This window comes from Rhinatrema bivittatum, chromosome 4, assembly GCF_901001135.1.
Source record: "Rhinatrema bivittatum chromosome 4, aRhiBiv1.1, whole genome shotgun sequence".
NCBI lineage: Eukaryota > Metazoa > Chordata > Amphibia > Gymnophiona > Rhinatrematidae > Rhinatrema > Rhinatrema bivittatum.
This window is the reverse complement of record NC_042618.1, coordinates 251218320-251244084: the sequence shown is the minus strand read 5'-3', so window position 1 is coordinate 251244084 and position 25765 is coordinate 251218320. Positions and strand designations below refer to the sequence as shown.

At 43.7% G+C, this 25765-nt stretch overlaps 1 protein-coding gene across 1 annotated transcript in view; it reads right to left on the bottom strand.

Annotated features, from left to right (window-relative positions):
• BICD1 (BICD cargo adaptor 1) overlaps nt 1-25765 on the bottom strand; it is a 396445-nt gene that overhangs the window by 99991 nt on the left and 270689 nt on the right. The window contains exon 4 of the mRNA XM_029597485.1: nt 12760-13197. Coding sequence (XP_029453345.1) covers nt 12760-13197 — 438 coding nt within the window. The remainder of the gene's footprint in view (nt 1-12759; nt 13198-25765) is intronic.

Here is a 25765-nt window from a genome sequence, read left to right as displayed (position 1 = left end):
AATGCAGAAGGCATGGTACTGGAAAAATGGAAGAAGAGCTGTGGGTGAAATATCCGCAGATATTTAGCCATTTAATCACCTCATGAATGTCATAATGCAGAAGGAGACGTATGGCTAGAAACTGGAAATGTCTGAGAAATATGAAAGGCATGCAAATTTAAAGTAGATCCTGAAGAATTGTCTTTTCCTACAAATTCTGAGAAACAGGGTAGTGAAAACATCTGAAATATTTAGCCAGCTTGATAGGCGATCACTGTACATCTCACTCAAACAAGAGAAATGAAGGAGGCAATTCTGTGATAAACAAACAAGTATTTTATAGAGATGATGTGGCATCTGAAGGGCAAGGAGGCAGTTTCAGCAATGATGTGCAACTGGACACATTTGAGAAAGAACATTTCAGATTCTGGAACCTTCCTCCATTCTCCCCCACCCCAGATCCTCCTCCCCTCCCCTGTTTAGAGGTACAACTGAGCATTGCCTAACCCCCCAAAAAAGGCAACATTTGGAAACCAGCACATTACTGCAAGCCTCAGCTGAAGGTGCCTCAGGTCTTAATAAAAGAGAAAACAAAGTTTTTGTTCTTTTCTAAATGAGAATAGCTGACTGAATGCCTGCAAATGTTTGCATAGATGGGGGATTATACTATTATGTTTATGACTTTCCAGTTTCTGAAGAAATTTTCAAAAGTCCATATATAACAAATTCTATATAGAATTTTCATGTTGCTCCAATAACAGGTCTACCAACCTGCAAAGCAATCCTGTTTTGCTTTACAGGACCAATATAGTTACTTCAGCTCTGAACTATGTTTATAATATAAAAAATAATACAATAAGCATACTCAGTCCCTTGTAATAATGTCTTGTGATTATCTTGTAAATGTAATCTCAGGACATGAAGATTTGTCTAGATTTTTTGTCTGTGCACCCCCTCTCTATAGAAAAAAGCAAGGGTAAAACGAAAATAGTCTTTCCAGTGCTGAGCTATTACTTTTCACTTATATGAGCATGTAATTGATCCCCTTATCTCCTATTACCAATCCTCCTTCAGGTAGGCTGATGTAGTTTTAAACAAGATTTGAACAGTTCTCTCCTGGTAGAAACCAGGTAAATATCTACGGAAACTACATTGTTCTCATTTTTTGGCGTGTATATTTTAATTTCTAAACATGGACAAGATCCTTAGCTGTAACTGTGCAATTTTCCTTACATTCAGTTAGAATTTCAGCTACTGATGGAAATAAATTAAATATTTCACACATGCTTATTGCATCAGATATATTGGGTGATAAAATAAAAATAGGATCTTGGACACATGCACATAAATGCATAAACATAAAAGACTTTATTCTGTGCAATATAATGCTGAATAAAAAATATATGCAGAAGATATAAACTTCAGTGGGAGAGAACCAAATATCCCTATCACACTTCAAGTTGGTCTGATTATTGTTTTTTTTGTTTTTTTTACAGCACTGGAAAAAAGGAAGAAGATATTCAGTCATTTATGTACCTCATCAATTCCACAGAACAGATGGGAAGGAGTTAGCATTTTGTATCTATTTTGTTCAATTTAATTTAGAAGTAAGTTAAACTCAATTACAATTACATAGTATTCCAGTGCCCCCAAGCTTCCCTCAAGCAGCCTGGAAGGCACACAGAGATATTTTCTACTTTTTCTGACTCTCTTTTCATCCTGTAAATAAACCTCCTACAAACAGATCTGAAAACTAACGTCATCCCTGATATCTGCAATGACAGATCTAGGGTTTTCCTGCCTTGGCCTCCACACATCTCTCTCTGTCTCTTAGGAAGGTGGATCCACAGAGAGCAGCAGGTCAGAGGAACAACCCCCAGTTTTCTGCAGCAGCTCAAGGATAAATTCTGCATTCAGAGTTAGAATATTGTGCCACACGGTTTCTGAAATTCTGTGAGAAAAGTATTGTGGTTGCCTTGTTAATCCACTTGAATATGTAGAAATGGAGGGTAAGCACACAAGCTACAGCTGATAACTTTTTATTGGATTAACCCAATACATCTGTGATGTGTTTTTAAGAGCTAAGCTCCCTTCATCAGGTCAACAAAGTAAAATTATACTGGGTTTAAGTAAGGTCAGAACTGTAATGTGCTACTGTCTGTCCCCTCTGTCAAACTGCACCCCATTCCTTTACTGATTTGTAATTGTGATGTAACCTGTAATTTCTTGGCATATGTAGACAACCTCATGTCTAGAGAATTATGTGCTTCTTCACTGACCTCAGCATTGCTCCTGTAAAAAAAGATCACCTAAACCTTATTTGTTGACCCTTATTTCTCTGAAATTCTGTAGCAACTCTAGGACATCCTGGCAAAACTGTGCATCTCTTTGCATATTAAATAAAGTACATTTAACTCACATTCTAAAAATAATTTTTCCAACCTTGTTTGTTTGCATAATTTGTTTAGGTATCTACTTTTGGGTGGGTGGGCAAAAGGGATTGCAAGTATCAGCACAGGAAGGGAATCTCAAGAATGGGGTGGAGGGAAATTAAGGATGAAAGAAATAGGGAGGGGAAGAGGAGAGAAAACAGAATTGGAAGAGGTAAAGAAAACTAGGGATGGGGAAAGGAGAAGAATGGAGGATGGGGGAACAGAGGGAAGGATCTGGGATGAGAGAACAGGAGGACGATGGATGGAGGTCCTGGGATTGAAGAAGGGGGAACAGAGAGGAGGATCTGCAGTGGGGTATAAGGGATAGAGGTTCCAGGATAGACTACAGGATCAAGGGAAGGAGAATCTGAATAAGGGGGAGGGAGGTATTCCTACCTCTGTTCTGGTCCTGCTCCCCCTCATATCTATAGCCCCTGTCTCACCTCTTTTCTCACCCACCACAATCCCGCATGCCCTCTTTCACTGTAACATATATACATAACACACTGAACTGATGATGTCTCCCAGTCACACAGGAACCACCCCCCCCTCTCTCTCACATACATGCCCCTGTGCCCCCAATGGCAAATCTTCAGCCCCACAAGCTGCCCCCAGATTTTTGCTGTCCTAGAAACAGGCCTTGTGTGCTGTGCAGAAATTCAGGCCTAAATATCGGAAATGAGAAACAGAGCAGAAGGAATAATCCCCTTGTGATCAGTGAAAAGAGAAAGAAGAAAACAATTCAAAAAGCTTTCAGTGGCTCCTCAGGGATCCCTCAGGTTTTTGTATATCCACAATGAATATGAATGAGATGTATCTCCATACCCTTGAATTAGTGCATGCAAACATATATTATTTATTTGTAGCCCATCTTCCAGTTGTGGCTAAAAAGGCAGGGGTCACACTTAATCTTGGGGCTAAGTTCTTGGGGTGTAGATTATCTGATGGAGGGTGAGGAGATAAACCTCCATTGCCCAAAGCAGAAGGGAGGAAACTCTTCACTGGATATACTCAGTCTTTTTGGGAGTTCTCTATACCAGGTCCAAATATCAAAATGGAAGACTTGAGTAGGGTGTTCCAAGATAAAATTTAACTGTGATACTCTTGTAACCCCTCATTTGCCAGGGGTCATCTTCCCAGCCCTGGGGAGCACTGGTCCAGCTAAACCAGGATGAGGAAGAGTTAACACTCTCTAAGTACCTTGAACTGGGGACAGGAGCATCTGCAAGCCCCAAACTTGTTGCGATGTGGCCCATGGCTGGAGCCACGAGCCACCTCTAACCTTCACGGCCCGGAGGCTGCAGAAACCGGGGCCTTTCCCATGACAGGAGCCACCTCCGGACCATCCCAGTGACTCCTCACCTTCGCAGCTGGAGCTGTCGATGCTGTGGATCCCTGCGGCCCGGCCACCATCTTGCCGGCATGGCTCCTACCGTGCCTCTCCAACACAACAGGAGGCCGCTGGTGATGCCGTTCACTTTGCGGCCTGGAGGCCGCTGAAGCCGGGACCTCTGCTACGGCTGAGCCGCTCCCGGACCTCCTCTTCAGGGCAGGACACCGCCGATGATGTCGGGGCCTGTTCTGCGGCCCTCCTCTGGCTTTCCTTGCTCCTCTGCTACAGCAAGTATCACCTAAACCTTATTTGTTGACCCTTATTTCTCTGAAATTCTGTAGCAACTCTATGACATCCTGGCAAAACTATGCCGCTGTCTAGCTCCTCCTAAGGGGCGAGGCCGCTCCTCTCTCCCCTTCTTAAAGGGACAGTGAAGGTGCGGTCCCTTGGACTCCTCCTGTAGCTCCTCCCAGGGAGTTGTCTCTTTAGCCCTACAAATGTTGCGTTCGTGCCTCTTCTCGCCCCTCGCTCCACCCGCTCTGCCTGGGATGCATCTCCCTTCGGCTCTGACGGACAGTGCAGCCGCGGCTTCACTCCGCTCTTGGTCCCGGTCCCCCGGGCTGGCCTGACGCTATGGATCTGCCATGTTCCTGGTGATGTAAGAACGCGCACGTGCGTGCGCTCCAGACTTTGTACCAGCAAGGGCGCGAACCTCGGGAGCATACCCCTGTAGTGACGTCATCTACTTGTACTTTAAAAGGTCTTTGTTTGCTAACCTCTAACGAGTTAGCAAGGAACTCCAACGGGGCTTGGCTTCAGCAGTCCACGCTACTTGCACCAACGATCCGAGTCAGCCGGGGAACCTGTCCCCACTGCTCGGCCTTTTCAGACTTACCAGGAGTACCCACTCCACGGGGGCTCCGCTCTCGCTTCTTGATTTCAGATTGCCAAAACACTCGAAAGACTCCTCATTTCCTGGAGGCGATCGCGGATGTGAACACAGTGAGTTCTATTACATAGGAATCGGTACTTGCTCCACGAGGGCCTACATTCCTATTTACTCTGAAGACTCCCTTCTGTCCAAGACATTAATCGCAGGTACAGAGATCAAGAGTTACATTGGCAAGATTACAGATAAGAATCGGTACTCGCTCCACGAGGGCCCTTGTTCCTAGAATCTTATACAACAATTGTGAGTTCTTATTACAGACTGTTTGTGGGAACCAGTGCTCGCCTACGGCTCTTGTTCCTGAATGCACTGAAGACTCTCTGTGGCATAGAGACCATTGCAGACATCGACTATTGTGAGTGTACCATCTTGTATCCAGTATACCCTGTCTACTCACTACTTCTAGTCTCTCTCTACAGCTCAGCGACCCAGAGATTATATTCCAGTATCAGAAGGACTTCATCCTTGCCGGACACAACAACTCACAACTGCCACCCCTGGTGGTCCAGCTTCCAGTCTAATAAAGAAGTATTGTGTTTATCTCATATTCTAGCCTAGTCGGTGGTCCCTCTCAGGATCTCCTCCTGGGGGCGCTGTCATCTGCCATTAACCCAGGGATTCACCATTTTCTCTAAGTGGTCATTCCTTTCACTATTGTCACCTTGTGGGAGCCAACCACTACAGACCACTAACTCCGCTCACGGAAGTATTATATAGACAGCTACTCCTCTTTCTCTGAGACTTGCCAGCAGCTTATATATATATACAAATTGCTACTCCGTAGCGGGGGGCATGATAGATTGCTATCTCAGTAGCAAATTACTATATACCTATTGCCAACTCCTCTCCCTTGGAGAGTTGATCCATAACAGATTGCTACTCCTTAGCAGATTGGTAACAGCTTGCTACTTCCTTCCTTACAGGAGTATCTACAACAGTTTGCTAACAGATCTACAGATATCATCTACAGCCCAACGTCAAGGGAAAACCTTAATACGTGGTCAATGTGCGGTGGCCTTTACCTAGGGCAACCCTTTATGTGGTTGTCCTGTATGTCAGCCACCGTGATTTATTCTTTAATGATTTTATTCAAAACTGCTGTTTTTTTTCAATTTATATTATTTTTTATTTAAGTTTTCAGTGCTTCTTCCTCTTGCTCTCTCTCTCCCTCCCCCTGGCATTTTGTCCGACCCACCCAATATTTTTCACTTCTTATTTGGTATTTATCTAGAGGCTGGAAGGCTATTAATCACTTAATGCCACTCATGTGGGTCTGGATCCGCCCGCCCAACATTGGCCATGTTTCGGCAGCGTACTGCCTGCATCAGGGGCCGCGGGGGCAAATTGTGATGTGTCCGAGATTCGGGTTCACCAATACTAAAGCACTTCAATTTTCTTTAAAAGACATCGATAATCACTGATGAATATTTAAAACATTTACTCAAGAAAATTTACTCAAGAAAATATACATTAAAAGTTAATTCCCGCCACTAAATACTTTTATTTATACTTGCTATTCGTCATGTACAACATCATTCATGTGAGCAGCGCCTTCATCCTGTATTCTGGCGTCTCTCTCTACTCAGCGTTTTTAACTCTACCTCGGGCCAATCCCCGTCAGTCGTTCCAGAACGAGACTAAGAGCACCCTAGAGTGCTTATTTTTCACGTTGATGCGTACCGTCAACTAATACAACTTTATTGACAGGTCATTTATTCCGGTGCCTTTTCTTTATATTTTTATTTGTCTGTGCTGCACTACTCTGTTTGTATAATAAAAACTCCTCTTCTTCTTTTTTTCTTTTTTTCTTCCTGTATTGTAACCGCGATACTGCTATAATTAATTTCACTTCACAATCAGACCTGATGGAGACCTATCAGGGAGGTCCCCCCCTGTGTGTTCTCATTTGTTGGACCACATGGAAACCTGCTTGTGCAATGTAATGAATGTGTTCTATACACTGAGTAGAGAGAGACTTATGAAAATAGGAAAAAACTGAAAGGTACAGTTGGAAAGGTTAAGAGTGTACAACAGCATGGACATTGTTTAAAAATACTATCTTAGAAGCTCAGTCCATATGTATTCCACGCATTAAGAAAGGTGGAAGGAAGGCCAAACGATTACCAGCATGGGTAGAAGGTGAAGTGAAAAAGGCTATTTTAGTAAAAAAAAAAACTTCATTCAAAAACTGGAAGATGGATCCATCTAAAGAAAATAGGAAAAAAGCATTTTCAGGTTAAATGTAAAACATTGATAAGACAGGCTAAAAGAGAATTTGAAATGATGTTGGCCATAGAGGCAGAAACTCATAATAAAAACTTTTAAACATATATCTGAAGCAGGAAACCTATGAGGGAGTCATTTGGACAGTTAGATGATCAAGGGGATAAAGGGACTCTTAGAGAAGATATGGCCATCTTGGACAGACTAAATTAATTCTTTGCTTCCATGTTTACTAATGAAGATGTTGGGGAGATACTTGTTCCGGAGATGGTTTTCAAGGGTGATGATTTGGATGAACTAAACCAAATCATGGTATAACTGGAAGATATAGTAGGTCAGATTGACAAACTAAAGAGCAGCAAATCATCTGAAAGAACTAAAAAATGAAATTTCACTTCTATTAGTAAAAATCTGTAAACTATCATTAAAATCATCCATTGTAACTGAACACTGGAGGATGCGAATGTAACCCTGATATTTAAAAAGGGCTTCAGGGATGAACTGGGAAATTATAGACAAGTGAGCTTGAATTCAGTGCCAGGAAAAATAGTAGAAACTATTCTAAAGAACAAAATCACAGCACATATAGAAAAAAAGGTTTAATGGATCACAACCAGCATGGATTTTCCCAAGGATTTACATCTGCTACATGTTTTTGAAGGAGTTAATAAACATGTGGATAAAGGTGAACCAGTAGATATAGTGTATTTGGATTTTCAGAAGGCATTTGACAAAGTCCCTCATGAGAGGCTACTAAGAAAACTAAAAAGTCATGGGATAGGAGGTGATGTTCTTTTGTGGATTGCAAATTGGTTGAAAGACAGGAAACAGAGTAGGATTAAATGATCAGTTTTCTCAGTGGGAAAAAAGTAAACAGTGGAGTGCCTCAGGGATCTGTTCTTGGACCGGTGCTTTTCAATATATTTATAAATGATCTGGAAAGGGATATGACAAGTGAGGTGATCAAATTTGTAAATGACACAAAATTATTCAGAGTAGTTAAATCACATGCAGATTGTGATGAATTGCAGGAGGAACTTGTGAGAATGGAAGATTAGGCGTCCAAATGGTATATGAAATTTAATGTGGACAAGTGCATGGTGATGCATACAGGGAAAAATAACCCATGCTGCAGTTACACGATATTAGGTTCCTTATTAGGTGGGAACCTAATATCATGTAACCACAAGGAAAAAGATCTAGGCGTCATAGTGGAAAATACATTGAAATCATTGGCTCAGTGTGCTGCAGTTGTCAGAAAAGCAAACAGAATGTTAGCAATTATTAGGAAGGGAATGGTGAATAACATGAAGAATGTCATAATGCCTCTGTATCACTCCATGGTGAGACTGCACCTTGAGTACTATATGCGATTCTGGTCACCACATCTCAAACAAGATATAGTTTCACTGGAGAAGGTACAGAGAAGGGCGACTAAAATGATAAAGGAGATGGAAGGGCTCCCTATCAAGAAAAGCTAAAGAGGTTAGGGCTGAGAGGGGATATGATAATGGTCTATAAAATCATGAGAGGACTAGAACAGGTAAATATAATTGGTTATTTACTCTTTCAGATGATAAAAGGACTAGGGGGCACTCCATGAAGTTTGAAAATAGCACATTTAAAACAAATCGGAGAAAATTCTTTTTCACCCAATGCACAATTAAGCTCTGGAATTCATTGCCGGACAATGTGGTGAGGGCAGTTATTGTAGCTAGGTTTAAAAAAGGTTTGGACAAGTTCCTGGAGGAGAAGTCCATAAACGGCTATTAATCAAGTTGACTTAGGGAATAGCCACTGCTATTATTGGCATTAGTAGTATGGTATCTATTTAATGTTTGGGTACTTGTCAGGTACTTGTAACCTAGATTGGCCACTGTTGGAAACAGGATGCTGGACTTGATGGTCCCTTGATCTGACCCAGTATGGCAACTTCTTATGTTCTTACATTAATTTCTTTGCTGCTTCAACATCTAATGGAAGAGATTCCTTTCAATAAAGAGGAATCTGAGATCATTTGGATCTTAGGAGAGGGATGACTTTCAGCCATCCAAAGAAGAAGGAGAAGAGAGGGGAGAAAAGGAATTGAAATGGACCCCCTAATGGACCATGAATAACTATTGGAGATATTTATTTATTTATTTAAATTTTTTTCTATACCATCGTTAGGAAGGATCTGTCACAACGGTTTACAGTAAGGCACATAAAATAAGGATGCTGAGATACATTAATTTACACGTGTGCCATGATGATTCGGTACATAGTTTTCTCAATGATATAATTGGGGAGTGATACAATACTGTCCAAGAACTATCAGTTTAAAAGCAAATCTATTTTATGTGTCAACTTCTCATCTTGTAAAGAACGAGAAGGTAGAGTAAAAAACAAATCGAAATACAGCTACGCACTATTTGTTCATATCTCATACTTTGCCTGCCTCACTGTTTCTCCTTCTCTATTTGGTAGGCTAGCTTGAATAGCCAAGTTTTTAATCCTTTTCTGAAGATTTTGTTGTCTTTTTGCAACCTTAACTCTAGTGGCATGGTGTTCCACAGTGTGGGTCCTGCCAAGGATAGTGCTCTCTCTCTTACTTGAGTTAGTCTTGCTGTCTTAATTGATGGGATAGTAAGGAGTGCTTTATTCGTTGACCTTAGGTTTCTGTTTGGTACGTGTACACGGAGGGCTGTGTTAAGCCATTCCGCTTTTTCATTATGTATTAATTTGTGTAAGATGCAAAGTGTTTTGTATTGTATTCTCTGCTCCATAGGTAACCAGTGTAACTCTGCTAGGGTTTCGCTGATGTGGTCTCTTTTACTTTTACCGGTCAAAATTCTTGCAGCAGTGTTTTGTAAGATTTGTAGTGGTCTGAGTGAGATATGGAGGTAGAGGAGTAACTGAAGTATCGTTTTGCTACTAAAATGGTGAAGAGGAGAAAACTAGTACTGTGAGGAGACCAAAAGAGAGGAGAAAACTAGTACAGTGAAGAGAAAACTAGTACTGTGAGGAGACCAAAGAAGTGTGAGAAAACATCATGGATGAGGTAGGAGATAAATGACTGTGTAAAAATGGATTTCCCCTTTAATAATTCACCAACATTGGAAGGGAAACAATTAGCTTGTCCTATGCCAATGGGATGGGAGAAACATGGGATGGGAGAAACATCAAATTAAAGACTGAATCAATTGGCTTTACCATCTTAACCTTTAAACAAGACTATGAAAAGTCACAGCTGTGAGATAAACAGCTGTAAAGACTCTTTTCATTGTTTTAGAACATATCAGTAAAAGTAATGTTGGAAACCATCCAAGCTTCCAATGTATTTGTACTGCATAGTGATTTTAACATTTGTCGGTGCTGTTATCATCACTTCTATATACAGGAACTTGAAACTGGGACTTACATGTCTAAAATGCAAGGGCCTTGAAAATTGTCTTTCTCCCCATTCAGAAAACCCTGAAGGAATACATTTTAACATGTAGAGAAGTTTAACATCCGAACTGTGATCTGAGATATGGTCCCTGGAACTACTATCTGAGTTCAACTATCTTAGTGGTTACATAAATAAAAAATAAATGCGCTGAATATTGATAATAAGCGATTGTTTTGTGAAGCAAGTCAACTGTAAAGACATGTGACATGTTGACAGTCAATACTTGTGCAGAAAAGGTCAAATGAAGAGAAACTAACAAGCAGAGGAACATCTGATGATATAGGATATGGTGGGAAGAGGCATATGACATGTATCTGGAATGCCCAGCTAACAAGATGTTTTTTATATTGTGCTGAGTAAGATGGATTGTTTCAAGGCCTTGGCAATTATTCTGCGGCTTTGACTTTTCTAGATTAAACAGGTCACTGGGATATCAGGGCTGCTAGCGATGCCCTTTTTCAATTATTTTGACATTGCATGCCGGCTTCTGAAGGACACAAAGCACTAAAAGACCCTTACTTGAGTTGCACAAATGTATTTTTTTTCTCTCTGTCTCAGAATTAAGCGCTGTGATGGCCGTTTTTTTGACACAAAGGTTCAGTTGCTGCATTCAGCATTTTCTGTCCTTGTGCTGAGAACAAAGATTCCACTTGATTCTATACAATTTTTTCTTTTGTCACACAGTCTTCTGGTCCTTAGAGTTTCAACAGAACTAGGATGCAATGAGTCTTCATATGCAACTATTCAAAGTTTCTTCACCTATTTTTATGCCCCTCTCCAAACTTAGCTCAGCTGTTGCAGAGATAATCCTTGGCTGGGGGCCACAAACCATAGATTCCTCTGGAACCAAGCTAATATGGACTTTTAAGTCCAGATACTAGGTGTCACAGTTGAGAAATGAATGAGACTCCCTACCCTAAGTGCAGTGAATGACTTGGAGCAGCACTGAAAGAAATTATACTGGTGCTATTGGGTCACAGGTGAGTCATAGTTCTCTGTGCATTCTCTCTCTCCCTCTCCTCTTCTCTCACGTCCCAGATAGTAGAGTTCTAGGCAATGGTTCCAGTGAGCTTTTGTCTTTAATTTATCATGAAGCAATACAGACAGAAAGCAAAAGCCTAACTCTTTCAGAGTTCTAGCTGTACTCTTGGCTGAGAGCCCTAAATTTGCAAAACGAGCTTGGTAGGCTGTATCCCCATCCCAAATCTCCTTCTACCTGCCACCCCAGAAGGTATTTACTTGAACTTGGGTTTCCCCCTTGCTGACGAGATTTGCTCCTTAGATCAAGTTGGGGATCTGGCATCCTAAATGTTCCCTCCTATCACCATCTCCTTCCATTCCTTGACTCTCCGCCTTCCTGCTCCTCCTAGGATGGTCACCCCTTTTTCCCTCCTGTGACCTCTCTCTTTAAGGCTCTCTCTGGTTGGGAGTGAAGCCTGGTCTTTCCTTCTCCCAGGGCTCTATCGTGGGACCACCTTTGCCTGCTTCCAGGCTTTTCTCTTTTCAAATTATTTAGCACACACTGTTCCTTTGTTAGTCTTGCCCTGCTGGCTGCTTAAAATGATCCCACCCCCTGACTGAGCTGCTCTCTTGTGGCATACAAATATTCCATTACAACTGGTCACCACTAAACTCCTACTTCCTGATCTCTTTGCGTGATGTCATTTCTCAAACAAGAAAGATTTCTTTCACAATGTCTTAAAAGTGCTTTATTGCAGTGGCTCTTCACCTGGTCCTCAAGGACCAGCCAGCCTGTCTGATTTTCAGGAAATCCACCATAAAGATGCCTGAGATATATTTGCAGGCACTGCCTCCACTGTCTGCAACTACTTCTACGGCATATTCACTGGGACGGCCTAAAACCCAGAATGGCCAAGTGGTCCCTGAGGACTGGGTTGAGAATCTGTCTTATTGCTTGATGCCCTAATCATAATATTCAACAGCATAAAAATATACTGTATATTCTCTAATACTATTCTAGGGATCCATGAAGCATAAACATTGCGGTGACAGGAATTAACATGTTACTCTGTGACTTTTGGGAACCAAGATATAGAAGGCCTATGTTAGAAATCATCTATTATGCAAAGAGCCTCATAAAGAAAGTTCAACATATTCAATATAATAGCAAAAATGAATACATTATATGTTGCACATAAATCTGAAGCTGAGACATTAGTTTTAATTTTGTTTCTTCTGGATGCTTTATTTGATTTTAGTTCCGTTTGAAATTTTAGTCTAATTATGTATTTATTATGATTTTGATTTTAATATTGCTCTATTAATTCATGTTCTTTATCATCTTGAGTCCCTGGAATGGGGCAAATAAGAAATGTAAGAAATAAATAAATAATATTAACTTCTGTTGATAAAGTGAGGTTGTCTCTGTATGTTCATGAGCAAATATGTTTACCTGTATCAGCTGCTGCTTCAGTTTCTGTATTTCTGAAATATTGAGCTCACTGAAGAGGTCAGAGACAGGATGAAGGGATTCTCCTTTCCTTACTGCAGGAGTCCGATAATCTCCGTTCATTTTCACAAGCGGCCCATGGATGTGCCCGTTCATTTTGTCTTCATTCTTGGGTTCACTCCCATCATCTGCAAATGTCAGCCCATCTACCGAAATATTAATGTGGTTATTGTACACGCTATCGTTTAAGTTGATATACTGGGAGAGTTCCTTTCTCAAATAGTTTTTTTGCTCTCGCTCGTTCTTTAAGGTTTCCAGGGCCTCCTCTAGCTGGTGCTCGGCAATCTCTTTCAACCGGATAGCATCTTCCAGCTGGCTATTGAGTAGAACTGTGTCCTCCTCAAAACGTTTAATCTCATGCTTTAATCCTTCGTATTCAACCTGAATTAGATAAGACAAAGAACATTCATAAGACTAAAACTTTGGTCTTAAAAACTGTCATTAGTCTTATTGCACCTTACAAAAAAATTAATAAACCCATAATAACAAAACAAAAGTGCAGAGGTAAAGCACTGACGACTGAATTGTGCTATGAGTAATCTGCTCTGTCTGCTGATAACAAGCAAGCTTCATATCATTTTTATGCAATTGTCTTCTACAGTGTGCTGGGCACTTATTTAAGGACCTGGTGTTATGGCACAACATGATGTTTAGAACACAATTTATTTTACACTCCTTCCGTGTACAATAGTAACAAAGTAAACAAGTGAAATTTCAGCGAGGGTGTAGATAATTGTGTTACCTATTTGGAAGTGTCACAATGCTGTTATTGGCTCTGTAACAAGGTAGAGGTGACCACAGTTATAGATTCACTGACTGGGTGTAATCTAATGTGGGAGTTGGATCTCTCCTGCTACTCAGGAGAGATGTTTAAAATGAAACAACAGACTATTTAAAGCTGGGTCAATGTGGCAAAGATTTTCTTTGCCACCAGAAAATTCTATGCCACCAGAAAATTCTATGGTCCTTGCATCCTGCAGGGATCATGCAAAATGAACCTTAATTGGATACTGGACAATTTCTTGCCCATAACAAAACTCCCAATTAAGGGAGAAAACCTCATTCCTGCTGTCCACCACTCTTGTACAAAGGGAGAAGAGACATAAACAAGAAACTAAAATGGGGGGGGGGGGGGGGGAATGGCATAAGCCTGTAGTAATATTTTGAACACTTTGCCATTTAAAAATAAATCAAGAAGAGACACAGATTTAGAAAATAGAATGCTTCCAGTAGCCAATCAGGCACAAGATATGGTGGGTATTATCTGATGGGTGGTTTACAAATGTTTTTTACCTCCTCTTGGGAGTACTGTTTTGCTGTTGGCAAGGAGGCTTCTGTAATCTGATGATCCCAAGAGCTATATTGGTGGAGAATAAACTCCTGGCAGGTACACCCTTGCTGAATACTTCTCACAAGAAAAGAGTGGACCACAGATCTTGCAAATCAGGGGTCTTGCTACAGACTGGTTACTTGTTCACATAAATATTAACTTATAAATTTAAAATATTTTTTTAAAACCCATAAAACTATTTTTCTTAATTTTGCTTATATATCATTTTCTGATGGCAACAGACAATGGTTCTGCCGCTATATATAAGTTTTTATGCACTGACATACACCATTAATTTTAAACCTGTTTTAGTTATTTGAATTGTATAGCCCTGTCAGGGAGTGTACCAATAACTCCCTCACTCTACCTTAAGGGGCCTGGTTCAGGCTTCTAACCCAGTCCTCCTTAAGGCCTTCACCCTATCATAAGAACTCAGGCCCAGAGAGCTTGAGGAGGCCCCAGGGACCAGAGAGGAGTCAGGGTTGCATCGAATGCTTGTAACTGAAGGATGCTCATAAAACCTGAGGTTAAGGTGAGCTGCATTACTGTTATACCTGAAGAAAGGTCTGCTGCTCTACTTTGTTTTGTGTGGCTTCATTTTGGTGCATAAACTGAATATAAGGATCCGCCAGGCTTGGCCTCCTTTTGTTTTGCTGATTATTCCCAAGACTTGACCAGCCTAGGGCATCACAGGACCCTTTTTTCCTTCTGTGGAGTAATACACCTTGTTCAAAGGTAAAAGGAATTCTCTAGCTCAGAGAATGTTCAAGGTATGTGGAAGGACATAGACTTGGTAAGGAGGTTTATGAACTCTGAGCTTGCCAGTTCTCTCAGTAGAGTGGTGGAGTGCTGGGGTAAAATGCATCCCTGTAGCCTTCCCACTATGTCAGAAGAATCAGAAGGACATTTGTGAAGCTGTAAAACGTTTTCACTCCTGCTGCAGCAGCAGGACCTTCCAGCTAAAGTTTTTCCATCCAGTGAAGGAGACATTTCTGAGAACATGAGCCTGAGGAGGACTATGGGCTGGATTTTAAGAATTACACACGGGCGTAGATTTTATAACATGCGTGCATGTTATAAAATCCGGGGTTGGCGCACGCAAGGGGGTGCACACTTGTGCACCTTGCGCATGCTGAGCCCTAGGGGAGCCCCAATGGCTTTCCCCGTTCCCTCTGAGGCCGCTCCAAAATCGGAGCGGCCTCAGAGGGAACTTTCCTTCTGCCCCCACCTTCCCTTCCCTTCCCCTATCTAACCCGCCCCCCAGCCCTACTTAAATCCCCTCTACCTTAATTTTTTTATTTACACCTGCCTCCGGGCAAGCGTAGGTTGCGCGCGCGGGCCAAGTGTCGGCGTGCGATCCCCTGGCACAGCAGCTGTGCCGGAGGCCTCGGTCCCGACCCCGCCCCACCCCGCCCACTCCCTGCCCCTTTTTTCAAGCCCTGGGACATAGGCGTGTCCCAGGGTTTGCGCGTGTCACCGAGCCTATGCAAAATAGGCTCGGCGTGCGCAGGAGCGGGTTTTCGGGGTTACGTGCGTAATATATGCGCGTAACCCTTTGAAAATCTGCCCCTATGTGAATAAAGAACTCGTTGGGGTAGATATTCAAAAGCCATTTAGATGGATAAAGCAAATGTTGCTTACCTGTAAAAGGTCTTCTCACAGGACAGCAGGATGTTAGTCCTCACATATGGGTGACATCACAGGATGGAGCCCAATCATGGAACACTTTTGTCAAAGTTTCTAGAACTTTGACTGGCCCCTACTGGGCATGCCCAGCATGGCACTAACCCTGCAGCCAGCAGGGGTCCCCCTTCAGTCTTGTTAACCTACAGGTAGTGCCAAAAATAAAATAAGAAAACGTTACTAACCCAACACCGCAGGGCGGCGGGCAGGTTTCGTGAGGACTAACATCCTGCTGTCCTGTGAGAACACCTGTTACAGGTAAGCAATATTTGCTTTCTCACAGGACAAGCAGGATGGTAGTCCTCACATATGGGTGAGTACCGAGCTGAGGATGTCCGAGAAATGCACCAGATGTACCCAGATGTGGAATAGGCACTAGGACTGGGGTGAAATTTGGTAGAGGGCATCCTGAGCCCTAACGGGCAGGTGAAAGGGTATTGGTACGTCAAGTTGTGAAAAGGTTGGGCAAGACAGATTAGCCGAAGATGGAATCTTGTCTTCCGGCTTTGTCTAAGCAATAATGGGCTGTAAAGGTATGGAGAGAACTCCAGTTAGCAGCCCTGCAAATGTCAGGAAGCGGCACCGAGCGTAGGTGTGCTACTGAAGTCGCCAAGGCCCTCACAGAGTGGGGTAGATTTTATAAATGTATGCACGGGCGTACTTTTGTTCGTGCACCAGGCGCGAACAAAAGTACGCTGGATTTTATAAGATACGTGCGTAGCCGCGCGTATCTTATAAAATCCGGGGTCGGCGTGCGCAAGGGGGTGCACATTTGTGCAACCTGCGCGCGCCGAGCCTAGCACACGCTGCCTGTTCCCTCCGAGGCCGCTCCGAAATCGGAGCGGCCTCGGAGGGAACTTTCCTTCTGCCTCCCCTCATCTTCCCCTCCCTTCCCCTACCTAACCCACCCCTCCCGGCCCTATCTAAACCCCCCCCTACCTTTGTTGGCAGATTTACGCCTGCGGAAAGCAGGCGTAAATCTGCGCACACCAGCGGGCTGCTGGCATGCCATCACCTGACCCGGGGGCTGGTCTGGAGGCCTCGACCACGCCCCCGGTCCGCCCCCGAAACGCCGCATCACTCATGGCACGCCCCCGAAACGCCGCGTCACTCGCAGTACGCCCCCGACATGCCCCTCCATGCAAGCCCCGGGACTTACGCTCGTCCTGGGGCTTGCGCACGCCGCCGAGCCTATGCAAAATAGGCTCGGTGTGCGCAGGGGGGGTTTGGGGTAGGTTTTCGGGGGGTATGCGCTTATCGTACGTGTGTACCCCTTTGAAAATCTACCCCAGTGTGCTTTATCACAGTCTTGAAGTAGAATGCCTGCTTGCTGATAGCAAAAAGATATGCAGTCCGCTAACCAGGAGGAGAGAGTCTGCTTGCCCACAGGCTGCCCCAATTTGATGGAATGGAAAGAGACTAACAATTGAGTGCTTTTCCTGTGGGCAGCTGTACGGTCTAGATAAAACACTAGAGCCCGTTTACAGTCAAGGGTATGCAGAGCTTGTTCTCCTGGATTGGAGTGGGGCCTGGGAAAGAAGGTAGGTAGTATAATGGATTGATTAATGTGAAAGTCCGATACTACCTTAGGTAAGAACTTAGGGTGAGTGCGGAGTGCTGCCCGGTCCTGCAGATGTTTAGTGTAAGGCGGATAGGTAACTAGGCCTGTAACTCACTAACTCTGCGAGCAGATGTTATTGCAAAAGAAAGATCACTTTCCATGTGAGATAGCGAAGATCACAGGATTGGAGAGGCTCGAATGGTGGTTTCATGAGCTGACCCAAAACCAGACTGAGGTCCCAAGAAGGGGCCGAAGGGCGCAGAGGAGGCTTGAAGTGAAGCAAGCCTTTCAGAAAACGTGTTACGAGGGGTTATACTGCTATAGGAACATCCCTGACACCTCTATGGAAGGCGGCTACCGCACTGACATGCATTCTGATCGAGGATTTTAGACCTGATTCTGACAAGGGCCAGAGATAGTCTAGAAACTTTGTGGTGGAACAGGTAAAGGGATCAAGGGATTGAGAAGAACACCATGATTTAAACCGGTTCCATTTGTATTTTCTTGTGGAAGGCTTCCGTGAAGCAACCAGGACATAGGAAACTAGCTCCGAAAGGTTAAGTAGCTGAAGAATTAACCTTTCAACATCCAGGCCATCAGAGACAAGGCCTGAAGATTGGAGTGGCATAGGTACCCGTCGTTCTGAGTGATTAGAAGCGGGTCCTTTCCCAAAGGAATGTGCCTGAAGTATTGGAAACCACACTTGGCGAGGCTAGTGAGGTGCTATCAGGATCATGTGTCCCTTGTCCTGACGTAACTTCATGAGAGTCTTCGAGAGGAGTGGAAGTGGAGGGAATACATATAGGAGACCTGTTGTCCATGAGAGGGAGAAGGCATCTCTTGGCTGAGAGTGTTGGCTGCGAGTGAGAGAGCAAAAGTTCTCTATTTTGTGGATCTGAGGTGACGCAAAGAGGTCTATGTGGGGGGTAACCCCAACGTTGGAATATTGAGTCCGCTACAGTGGGGTTGAGGGAACACTCGTGTGGTTGAAAGGCGCGACTCAGCTTGTCCGCCAACACATTTTCCACTCCTGACAAGTAGGAGGCCCTGAGGTACATCGAATGGGAGAGGGCCTCCTCTCATATCTGTGCAGCCTCCTAACACAGTAGGTAGGAGCCCGTCCTTCCCTGTTTGTTGATGTACCATATGGCCACCTGGTTGTCCGTCTGAATGAGGATCACCTGGTTGGAAAGGTGATCCTGAAATACCATGAGAGCATATCTGATTGTTCGTAGCTCCAGGAAATTGATTTGGTGTTTGGATTCCTCTGGAGACCAAGTTCCTTGTGTCTGCAAATCGGCGACATGCGCTCCCCAGCCGAAGTTGGAAGCATCAGTGGTGAGAATTATTTGAGGGTCTGGAGCCTGGAAGGGCAGGCCTTGGAGGAGATTGATCTGATTTTGCCATCAGGCTAGACACTGACGAAGTGAGTCGGTGATGTGGACAGTGGTCGATAGAGATCGGACGGACTGAGTCCATTGTGACCTTAGAGTCCACTGTATGACTCTCATGGCCAAGTGGGCCATTGGGGTAACCTGTACTGAGGACGCCATGTGTCCCAGCAGGATAAGGAAGTGGCGTGCAGTCGTGCGGTGCGTAGACTGTAGCTGGTGTGCGAGAGAGATGAGAGTGAGAGCTCGCTGTCGAGGCAGAAATGCCTTTGCCTGCAAAGTGTCCAAGTCTGCCCCTATGAATGATAAAGTTTGAGATGGGACTAAGCAGGATTTCGTGTAATTGACGAGAAATCCTAGCGAAATCAGAGTGTGTAAAGTAAGACGTAGGGACGACAGAGCAGCTTGCTGAGTGGGAGCCCTGATCAACCAATCGTCTAGATATGGGTAGACGTGAATACCTTGAGTCCTGAGGAAGGCTGGTGAAGACTCGTGGTGCAGATGCCAGGCTGAATGGTAGCACTCAGTACTCATAGTGCTTGGGGCCTACCAGAAATCTCAGGATCCTGTGATGAGATGGAGTTATCGCAATGTGTGTGTATGCGTCTTGGAGATCGAGAGAACAGAGCCAGTCTCTTTTTTGCAGAAGAGGAAGGAGGGAACCCAAGGTCGCCATCTTGAACTTTTCTTGGTGGAGGTACTTATTGAGGGTGCGTAGATCCAGAATTGGACGAACGCCGCCTGATTTTTTTGGGGATTAGAAAGTACCGGGAATAGAATCTTAGGCCTTGTTGGGAGTAGGGCACTGGCTCTATTGCTCTGGACTGGAGGAGGAGGGAGACCTCCTGCTCCAGGAGAAGTGAGTGGTCGGATGTTCTCCACGTTGGTAGACGTGGGGAGTCTGGTGGGATAGATAGAAAGTTCAGGTGATAACCTTGCGAGATTATGGCAAGGACCCACTGGTCTGAGGTGATTGTGTGCCACCTGTTGTTGAAATGGCACAATCGACCTCCCACTGGTATCTGAGGCAGTGGAAACTGGCTGCTGCTCTCTATGCAGGAGTCAAAAGCCGGGCCCGGCTGAGGAGCTGCCTGCAGCTTTTGTTTCCGTGATTGACGAGACTGGGCCTTTTGGAAAGGTCTCGTGGAATGAGTTCTAGACGGTGGTGGATAGGTCTTCTTTGGACGGAAGAATGACTTTTTAGTATCCTTCCTGAAAGGCTGTTTGGAGGAATTCTCAGAGGGCATTAGAAAGAGCTGGCGAAGGGTCTCATGATGGTCCTTGAGTTCAGCCACCGTCCGCTGAATCTGTTATGCAGGGCAGATCAGATAATCTGTCTTGTGTTTCAGGGCGCAAGTCCGAAGACTTAAGCCAGGCCCAACATCTTGCTGAAATAGCAGTTGCAGATACCCTGGAAGCAGTGTCGAAGATATCATAAGAGGATCTTATTTCATGCTTCCCTGCCTCGAAACCCTTGTGTACCAGGGTTTGAAGCTGTTCCTGGAATTGCTGAGACAGGGACTCTGCAAAGTCCTGTATCTGCTTGAATAAGACCCTGTTGTACTGGGTCATATACAGCTGGTAGGAGGCGATCCGAGAGATAAGCATTGATCCCTGGAAGACACACCGGCCAATGGCATCCAGGAATTTCTGTTCCTTACCTGGGGGAAAGGAAGAGTGGGGTTTTGATCTTTTTGCCCTCTTTTGGGCAGATTCTACAACCACAGATTGGTGATCCAGCTAAGGTTTCTGGAATCCTGGGGCTGAATGGACCAAATAAGTGGTATCAGCTTTTCTGTTGACTGGAGCAACAGAACCAGGGTGTTCCCAGTTCTTTTTGAGGTGATCCAAAAGAACCTGGAGAATAGGGATGGAAGTTATTTCCTTGGGAGCATCCAGGAATTGTAACAGCTCCATCATTTGGGGTCTATCATCTTGCTCAGTCTGTAATTGGAAGGGAACCAATTCAGATATTTCCTTCACAAAATTTATGAAAGACAAGTCCTCTGGAGGAGAACGCTTCCTACTTTCAGTAGGAGAAGGTGGCAAGGGTAAATCATCAGTGTCTTGAGATGAATCGTCAGTCCAGGTGCCATGGGGATCAGCCCCTGTCCATGTAGGAACCTGAGAAGGATGGGACGATGGTATTCCTGAAGGTCCTTGTCTAAGATCTGAAGGCATCGAGGGAAGTACTGGAGGCACCGATGAAGGCATCGAGGGCATTGATGGATGGATCGGTGGCACCGATGGGCACACTGGCATCGATGGTTGAGGCATCGGAAGGACTCCCGATGGAGGAATATGGAACGGTGTTTCCCCTCCCGATGACAGGGTAAGTGGGGAAGGCACCAGAGCCATTGGTGACCCAGGATCCATTGGTGGAAAAGCGGCTATGAGCGCTTCCATCTTCGAGAGCAGCGGTGCCAATGCTGCCGGAATGGGATCAATGGTCGGTTCCGCGACCAGCACCGATTTCAGCGCCAGGGTTCCTTGGAGTCTGTGCATCGCCTTATCGATGGCCTCCTGAACCATCCGGTCCAGTTCTTCACGGAGACCTGGAGCAAGCAGCCCCAGGTCCGGAAGGGAAGAAGGAGGCAGAGGCATAGCCGGAGGGACCACCGTTAAAGGCGGAGTCGCAGCTCCCGATACCCGTCCGGGTGAGGGTTGCCTCGGTGACCCGGTCGCAGAAAGAGTCGGTGCCTTTTCTGGACGGGGTTTCTTCGATGGCGGCTTGGACAATGGCGAGGTTGATGATTTTCCTTCATCGATGGTCCAAGACTTCCGGTATCGATGCCGATGTTTCTCTCTACGATCCCCTCGGTCCTGAGGGGGAGTAGAGGTAGTTGAAGGCCGAGAAGTCATCGATGCCGGATGGTCACCAGCCGGTGGCTGATACTGGCGCAAAGTGGACGGTGCTGGTTCAGACAATGTCAATGCAATCGACGGCGTTGGAGTTTGAGAACAGAAGAGAAGTTCCATTTTCTCCATTCTGGCCTTGTGACCTTTTGGTATCATTAAGGCACATTTGGTGCAAGTCAGGACATCATGCTCGCACTCGAAACACATTACACAGACTTTATGCAGGTCTGTTATGGACATAGTGCGAGTACAGTCCGGGCACCGACGGAACCCCGACGCCATGGCCTTTGAAATATTTAGCTGCGGTATGGTCGACAGCCAGTAGGCTGCGAGGGCCAAACTCGACAGGAATGGACCGAAAATGGGTAAAAACTTACCGGAGTACTGCAGAGTCAAAAATTCAAAGGAGAGACCCCTATGGGGTATGAAAGTTTTTAATAATTCCGTGAAGAAAATTCCTGTCAGGAATCTCTGTGGAGCTCCTTAACCTGCGTGGCTACTGCTGCGTGGAAAAAAGAACACTGAAGGGGGACCCCTGCTGACTGCAGGTTTAGTGCCATGCTGGGCATGCCCAGTAGGTGCCAGTCAAAGTTCTAGAAACTTTGACAAAAGTGTTCCGTGATTGGGCTCCATCCTGTGATGTCACCCATATGTGAAGACTACCATCCTGCTTGTCCTGTGAGAACTGAAAACCCACAATATTTGGTGATTTATGTGGCTAAATTCTAGCCAGATAACTCTATCTGGCTAGAATTTAGCCAGATAAGTCAGATGCATTCTTGTGGTGGGCAGTAGGCATTCTGGAGAGAATGAGAGTTAGCTTCGTTGTAGGCAGGTCTAAAGTTAGCCGGACTGATGAATATCCTGCTTATGTTAGTCAGATAGGTGTATCTAGCTATCTTAACTAGCTCCTCAGCAGCTGAATATCAGCCCCTTTATGCTTTGACCCAAGAAATCAACCAATAAGGTGTTCCAGAGTGGAAGAGGAATTAACAGCCATAGTGAATTCAAATTTTTTCTGAGATTGCAGCATGTATCTGAAATTTTTTGATTTGGGTGAATTCCATTGAGGTTCTATCTGCTCAGACCCCAAACTATTTTTCCTCACTTAGCTGAGAGACTTGTTACAGCAACAGTTGTGACTGATTGTTTATAGCAACATAAGTGGGAAGAGAAGAGTGTTTTCGGTCATTGGTGTTAATCTACTGGAGTTTTGTCACCATGTGACCAGTTTTGTCACCATGTGACCTACCTTTCTGAAGAAACTGAAAAAGGATAGTAAATATTTTCTTTGTTAATCTTTCAGAACAGAGATTTTGTTTGTTGGGCAGACTGGATGGTCCTTTTTTGGTCTTTATCTTCCATCATTTCCTATGTTCTGTATTTGGCAACCATACTTTCGGTACCCTATGTGATGATTAATCTGCCAAACTGACCAGGGGCAGAGTATCTGACATTCACTAGAGGACCTAACAGTGTCTTCCATGAGAAATTACCTAAAGTACAGAATGTATTTTTGTGTGACCTAATGTGCCAGGTGTTTACAGCAATGGTTCTCAAGTCCTCAGGGCATACCCAGCCAGTCTGGTTTTCAAGATATCCACAATGAATATGCATGAGAGAGATTTGTAAACAGTAAAGGCAGTGCATGAAAATCTCTCTATGCACATTCATTGTGGCTGTCCTGAAAATCAGATTGACTGGGTGTGACCTGAGAACTAGGATGAGAACCTTAGAAATATTTCCAGCATTTCAATTATTGTTACAACAAAATAGGTACAGTATTAATAATTTTTATAAATAGGGAAAGGCAATATATCAAACAGAAATAAATTGTAGTGTAAATTCCAAGACAAGTAAGATGTATTTGTTAAATTTACACTAGAAATCTTGGCAATCTTTCAGTGAAACCCAGTATGGTTCTTAATTCACATCTTCATCAGTACTATAACAATGCAAGATAAATAGCACCATGGGGGACAATAGTAATAGTTTAATTCAGTGTTTGCCAACCCTCTCCTTGTGGCACACCTAGCCATACAGGATGGATATCCATAATCAATATACCTGAGATAGATTTGCATACATTGGAAACCCAGGGTATGCAAATCTATGCCATGCATATTCATTATGCCAATCCTGAAAATCCAACTGGATAGGTATGGATTGGGAAACACTGGTTTAGATATGGCTGGGCTTTAGTTCTGCTGTAGAATGGTACAATACAGGGGTAAGTATCTCCAGTCCTGGATCGCCACAAACAGTCCACAATGAATCTGCATGAGGATGCACTACTTCCATTGTCTGTAAATTATATCTCATGCAGATTCATTGTGGATGCCCTAAAAGCCAGACTTGTTTCAGGCATTTGAGAACTGGTGCTGTCTATGCCTGGTGCAATATCCTGTATTCACTTTTCTTAAATTGTAAATATGTATTTATTTATTTGCACGCATTTTGATGGTACAAACATCTGCATGTTTGACTTGATGGATATGTAATTATATATTTATATTCATATACATATATTTACTACTGCATCTAATGCTAAAATGTCCACACAAAAATATAGGGCCAGAGGGATTTTTCCATTTTGGCCCCAATTTACTAAGGCTTTTTTCCATTCCTTACTTGGGAAAAATACTTAGTACATCTGCTCCATATCTGTGATCAAAAGAACTTGAAAGTTTTGCATGCATAACTGATTGTCTCCAGTAGTACCAGGAAACTGTGCACTGGTGTCCATCATGAGCTACCAGTATGATTCCTACTCTCACCACCGTGCACAAAACCCCAGTTAGATGCCCCAGAGGCCCAGAGCACTTAGTCTCATATTACATTGGTAGGAGTTAACCAAGGCTTCCAAAAAAGATTTAGGGCAATCTTCTAATGCCCCCTAATCCAGTCAGGTTTTCAGCATATCCACAATGAATATGTATGAGACAGATTTGCATGCACTGCCTCTGTTGCTTGCAAACCTATCTTCTGCATATTCATTGTGGATATTCTGAAAACCATAACTGGCTAGGAGGTACTCGAGAAACAACTTGAAAAACCCTGATATTTATTTATTTATTTATTTAAAATTTTTATATACCGACATTCATCCAGGATATCATATCGGTTCACATTGTAACGCAAACAGGCGCCAGACATGGCGCTTTACATTGAACAAATAAAACATGTTAACAAAGGCATTTAAAAGTGGGAGGGGAGTTATCATGGGAGAGATTGCATTAAATTATAAACAAAGTTTGCAATTATATACATATGTACAATGTAAAAAAAACAACTATGAGGTGTGAAATTTAGGCAGGCTAGGAAGAGAGGAAGGGGAGGAGGAGAGAGGAGAGAGGAGAAAGAGGGAGGAGCGGGGAGAAAGAAAGGAGAGGGGAAAGAGGGGAGGGGAGAGAGGGAAAGTGGAAAAGAGAGTGGAGAGTGGAGACAATCAGGAGGCAGGACTACATTTACCAACACTAGACCAGGGGTTCCCAAATCTGCCCTAGGGGACTCCCAATAAGATGGATTTTCAGGATATCAGCAATGAATATGCAGGAGATAAATTTGTTTGCAGTGGAGGCAGTGCATACCAATCTATCTTGCTGGGTGTCCCCTAGGACAAGTTTGAGAACCACTATACTAGACATTCAGAACCAGATTTCAGGCCAAAAATAAAAAGCAAAACAAATCTACAGGTCAGTTTGAACAATTTTCAAATTGCAAGTGTCCAAAAAACCACAATATTCCCCAGTATAATTTTTAATGCTTTCAATTAAATTCACTATTAGATTTGTTGGACCTTCATGAATACAACTTGAAAAGATCAACAAGCTGTGTGTCCCTTTGTTCCACTTTTACTTTTATTTTATTTTATTCTCCTTTAACATTCATTTTTTCATATTTTCATTTCTTTAAAATTAAATCCCATCAACATGAAGGTCCTGTGCCGGGTTATCCGCATAAATCTTTACTTCAAAAAGTCATCGAGAGAGCAAAAAAAACTTTTATAACTTAAGTGTCCACCTTGATCACAATCCCGACATGGCCATGTTTTGATAGCAACTCTGCTTCAGGGGGTCCTCCTTCAACTTTAAACACACTCTTGAAATACAAAATTGAATTTGC